Below are 3905 nucleotides of genomic sequence, written 5' to 3'. Positions count from 1 at the left end.
CGCCCGCTGTCCGCAGACCGCGCGTCTTTCCTCAACACGGTGCGGTGGATCCAGGAGGTGCGCACCGAGCGCGGCAGTGACGTCATCATATTCCTGGTCGGCAACAAGACGGACCTGCTGGACAAGCGGTGGGCGGCCTTGGGAGCTTTTGGGGGGAAGGGGGTTGGGCAGCAGCGCGGGGCTTTGGGCACTTGATCGGCAAAACAAGCACACCATCGATGGCAAGTGCTTGCTGGAGAGGTGCTGTGCTGAAGGGGGGGCACTGGGCGGTCGAGTAGCGCCTGTGGGGGGCGCGGAGAGCAGGCTGCAAGGCTATGAGTGGCTGGGGCGAGGTGAGGGGTGCAGCAGTGCGCTGTGGCCATGTCGCGCGCGCCGCAGCGCGCCCGATGCCGCCGCTGACCCCTGTGCGCCCTCGCGCGTCGGCCGGGGCGTGCGGCCCTCCACAGGCAGGTGTCGTTGGAGGAGGGCGACGCCAAGGCGCGGGAGCTGGCCGTGAACTTTATAGAGACCAGCGCAAAGGCCGGGTTCAACATCAAGGTGGGGCTTGGGGGTGCTCTGACAGGGATGTCATGCGCGCCCGCGGGTGCGAGAGAGGAGCAGCGGCCCGGCCGCCTGGGGCTGGCGGGCGGCCCAGCGGGCGGCCTGCAGCGCCAGCGTTCCCGGCCTCGCGGGCGGACTTTCAAGCGCGAAAACGCGGACGGATTCTGTACGGTGACACGCGTTGCACGTGCGCGCACCGTCCTGGACCCCCAGGCGCTGTTCCGGAAGATCGCGGCGGCTCTGCCCGGGATGGACTCTGGCGCAGGCGGCGGCGGCCGCGGCGAGGACCTGGTCAACGTGCAGCTCGCGCCCGCCACGGTGCAGCTCGCCAGCCAGCCGCAGCAGCGCAACTCACTCTGCTCCTGCTGACCGCGCGCGGCGGCGGGGGCGGGCCTGCTCTGGGCCGCCGCCGCCCGGCCGCGCGGGGGTGTCTGGGGATACGCTTGTGGGGCGCCGGCGCCCGCCGCAAGGGCCGGCGCGTCATCTCTTCTTCGTCCACGCCTGCATACAACCATTCCATTCCGTCAGCGCACACGCGGCGTCCTCGCCCTGGCTGCACGTTCCTCAGCTGTTGTAACCCGTCTCTCTTGGCACGCCCGTGCCTTTCCAGCGGCCGGTTCCCCGCCTCAGCATAGCTCGCCTTCCTGCCTGGGTATTACAACATAGGGTTGAATTCATGGGCAATGCACGGGCAATGAGAGGGGCCCAAACCTGGGAAATTGGGCGAGAGAGGCCCCTCACAAAGCCAAAAGCAGTGAGCAGTTGAGCACGATTGAAAGCAGTTCAGAGCAGTTGAAAGCCAGGGTGGGGGGGAGGGGGGGCGTGACGCCCCGGCAGGTTGGCGGCGGCGCCTTTGCGCGGGTTGGGGTTAGCCATGTGGGGGATGCGCTGGGGGTCTTGACTGTTCAATGTGGGCTCCGCTGCCCTCCAGGTCGGCCCCAATGGCACGCATGGGAGCGTCTGCAAAGGAGCGCTGGGCAGTGCCCGGACGAAGGGGGCGCGGGGCGGGCTGGCGGGCTGGCGGCCGCCTGACAATGTGTCGGTGGCCGCCTCGCGCAGGGGGCCACCGCAAGGGCCCGCCTGGAGGCTCGCGGGGCGACGGGGCATGCCTGCGCCCCGCACACCGCCGCGCCGGGCGAGCAGGCCCCCGGCGCGCCCTCGCTCGGCCGGCCTTCTCATTTGGATTAGAAGGATGCAATACTGTGCGGTGCTGTGGCTTGCAGGCCCGCGGAACGCGTCTTGTGCCTAAAGCATCCCGTCACGGGCGCCTGAACAAAGCCCGTGCTGGGGGCCCGCCCCGCAGCGGGGCTACGTCCCTCAGCGTGCATGGCCGGGCACAAGACGCCCGCGCGCCCTGCAGAGGTGATGGCGGGTGCGCAGCCGTCGACAACTGGCAGACCCTGGAATGGGGGGCGGCGCGGCGGCCGCGCCGCGCGGACAGGGGGCGGGGGCCGTTGTGGGGCCGCTCCGCGCGGCCGCGCGGCGTCCTCTAAGAAACGCAAGCACCCGAGGTGTGGCGCGAAGGCTGTACAAGCAAGTGCCGATCCTGATACCTGCAGGCATGCCGCAATACGCGGCAAAACAGCAACCGCCGCGCACGTGCGCCCCGTGGCAACACCCGCGCGGCCTGCGCGCGACAGCGGGCGCAGCCCCCGCCGCGCCGCACATGGGGGCCCACGTCATGAGGCGGCAGGCCGGCTTGGAAGTTGCACCTGCAAGCATGTATGGGCGCGCACGGGGCCCACAAGTAACTGCGATCCTCGCCGCAACCGGTGGGGCGGCCGCCGCCAAACAGGGTCGGGCATCGTCCCGCGGCGCCCGCAGGGGCAAAAAACAATAATAGTATTCCTGCAGGGCGATACGGCAGCGCGGGGCGCCGCAAGGGGCGCGGGCGGCCGGGGGGCAGAAGGCTGCAGCGGCGAGGGAGCCGCCGGCGCGCCGCTAGGGAAGCAGGCGGCAGTCGCGGCTCCTGGTGGCTTCTGCCGCTTGCTAAGGCCGCAGAAGAGCAGGCGCGGCGCCTGGCCGGCTGCAGCGGTGGGCGAAAAGTCCAGGGGCCGCAGGCAAACGGCCCAGCCAGTTGCCGCGCGTCGCTTTTGCGTCAGCTGCGGGGCGGGCGCGCGGCTCCCTCAGCCGCCGCGCCGAGCGGCTGCCGCGCGCCGACGCACGCACGCGCGCACGCTCGCGCCCGCCAGCCGCGCGGCGGCGCCGGCACCGCGCAGGGCCGCCCCGCCACCGCCGGCCGTCCCGTGGCGGCACGCGCGCGGCACCGGGGCAAGCCGGCCGCGGGTGCAGGATGCCGCCCCTCACGCGCAGAACATGTACAAGCTGTTTGATGCGGCGCAAGCGATCACATCAGCCTCCGGGTGCCACGCCAGGTGCAGCAGCTTGGCCTCGTAGTCTCCGCACCCCTCCAGGCCGCCCGCGGCGGCGGCGGCGGCGGCGGCGCCGCGCTTGCCGGGGCCGTGCTTGGCGCGGACGGTCCAGCGCTGCTGCGCCTGGGGGAGGGGAAGGCGGCGGGCCGGGCCGCGCCGTCAGTGGGCTGGCAGCGCAGCGTTGCTGGCTGGCGCGTGGAATCTCCGCCACGAGCCACGAGCCGCGCTGCGACAGCCTTCGTCCAAAGAGCGAGGCGCGCCTTCCGCGCTCGCGCCGCGCCGCGCCGGGGCGGGACAGCCGCGGCGCGGCTCCGTCCGACGCGCGGCCCGACCCGCGGCGGGGCCCCACGCGGGCGCGGCCGGACCGCCGCGCACCCAGGCCCATGCGCCCGCGCACCTTGCCCGCCCCCGGCTGCACCCGCCGCCGCATGGGGTCCCGCGTCGCCTCGAGCGCCGCCTCGCCGCCGCCAGGCCCAAAGACCCGGAAACCGTTGGCGTACGAGCCCGTCGCGATGTGGGTCGCGTCGCCGTTCATGCACGCGTCGAACTTGTCGAAGATGCAGTCGTTCTCATACAGGTCGCACAGCTGTTTTTCGAGAGGGGCAGAGAGGGGCGGCACGCGGTCGGGCATTGTGACGCGGGCTTTGGTCGCTCTGTATGCTGCGCCTGACGCGAGTCCACCGCGCGTTGCCGCGGCGCGCGGCATTGTGCGCTTGCGCCCCGGCCGGTGCAGGAGAGGGGAGAGCCCGGGCTCACCCTCTGCCGCAGCGGCTCGTGGACGTTGTAGGTGGCCACGGGGGCGCCCTCCATGGCGAGGTCCCAGAGCTTGACGGTCATGTAGTCGCGCGACAGCAGGTAGCGGCCGTCGCGGCTGAAGCGCACGTCGCTGATCGACGCGATGATCTCGCTGAAGAACGACTTGGCGCCCTGCGGGGCGGCGGCGGGGGCAGAAGGGGGCCGGGCGGGGCGTGGGGCGGGAGAGTCAAGAGGGGG

General features: G+C 72.4%; 2 protein-coding genes across 2 annotated transcripts in view; one reads left to right on the top strand and one right to left on the bottom strand.

The window, feature by feature from the left end:
• The window catches only part of MNEG_6781 (Rab6/RabH-family small GTPase), a gene marked incomplete at both ends in the record, with an annotated part of 2307 nt that extends 1398 nt beyond the window's left edge, over positions 1–909 (top strand). Inside the window, 3 exons of the mRNA XM_014044748.1 lie at positions 17–128; positions 447–537; positions 754–909. Of these exons, the coding sequence (XP_013900202.1) occupies positions 17–128; positions 447–537; positions 754–909 (359 nt within the window). The remainder of the gene's footprint in view (positions 1–16; positions 129–446; positions 538–753) is intronic.
• A 1934-nt stretch (positions 910–2843) lies between these two features.
• The window catches only part of MNEG_6780 (Protein phosphatase PP2A regulatory subunit B), a gene marked incomplete at both ends in the record, with an annotated part of 3616 nt that continues 2554 nt past the window's right edge, over positions 2844–3905 (bottom strand). Inside the window, 3 exons of the mRNA XM_014044747.1 lie at positions 2844–3035; positions 3310–3498; positions 3669–3839. Of these exons, the coding sequence (XP_013900201.1) occupies positions 2844–3035; positions 3310–3498; positions 3669–3839 (552 nt within the window). The remainder of the gene's footprint in view (positions 3036–3309; positions 3499–3668; positions 3840–3905) is intronic.

This window comes from Monoraphidium neglectum, assembly GCF_000611645.1.
Source record: "Monoraphidium neglectum strain SAG 48.87 unplaced genomic scaffold scaffold01136, whole genome shotgun sequence".
Classification (NCBI taxonomy): domain Eukaryota; kingdom Viridiplantae; phylum Chlorophyta; class Chlorophyceae; order Sphaeropleales; family Selenastraceae; genus Monoraphidium; species Monoraphidium neglectum.
The sequence above is the reverse complement of the archived record's forward strand: the minus strand, read 5'-3'. Positions and strand labels throughout refer to the sequence as shown.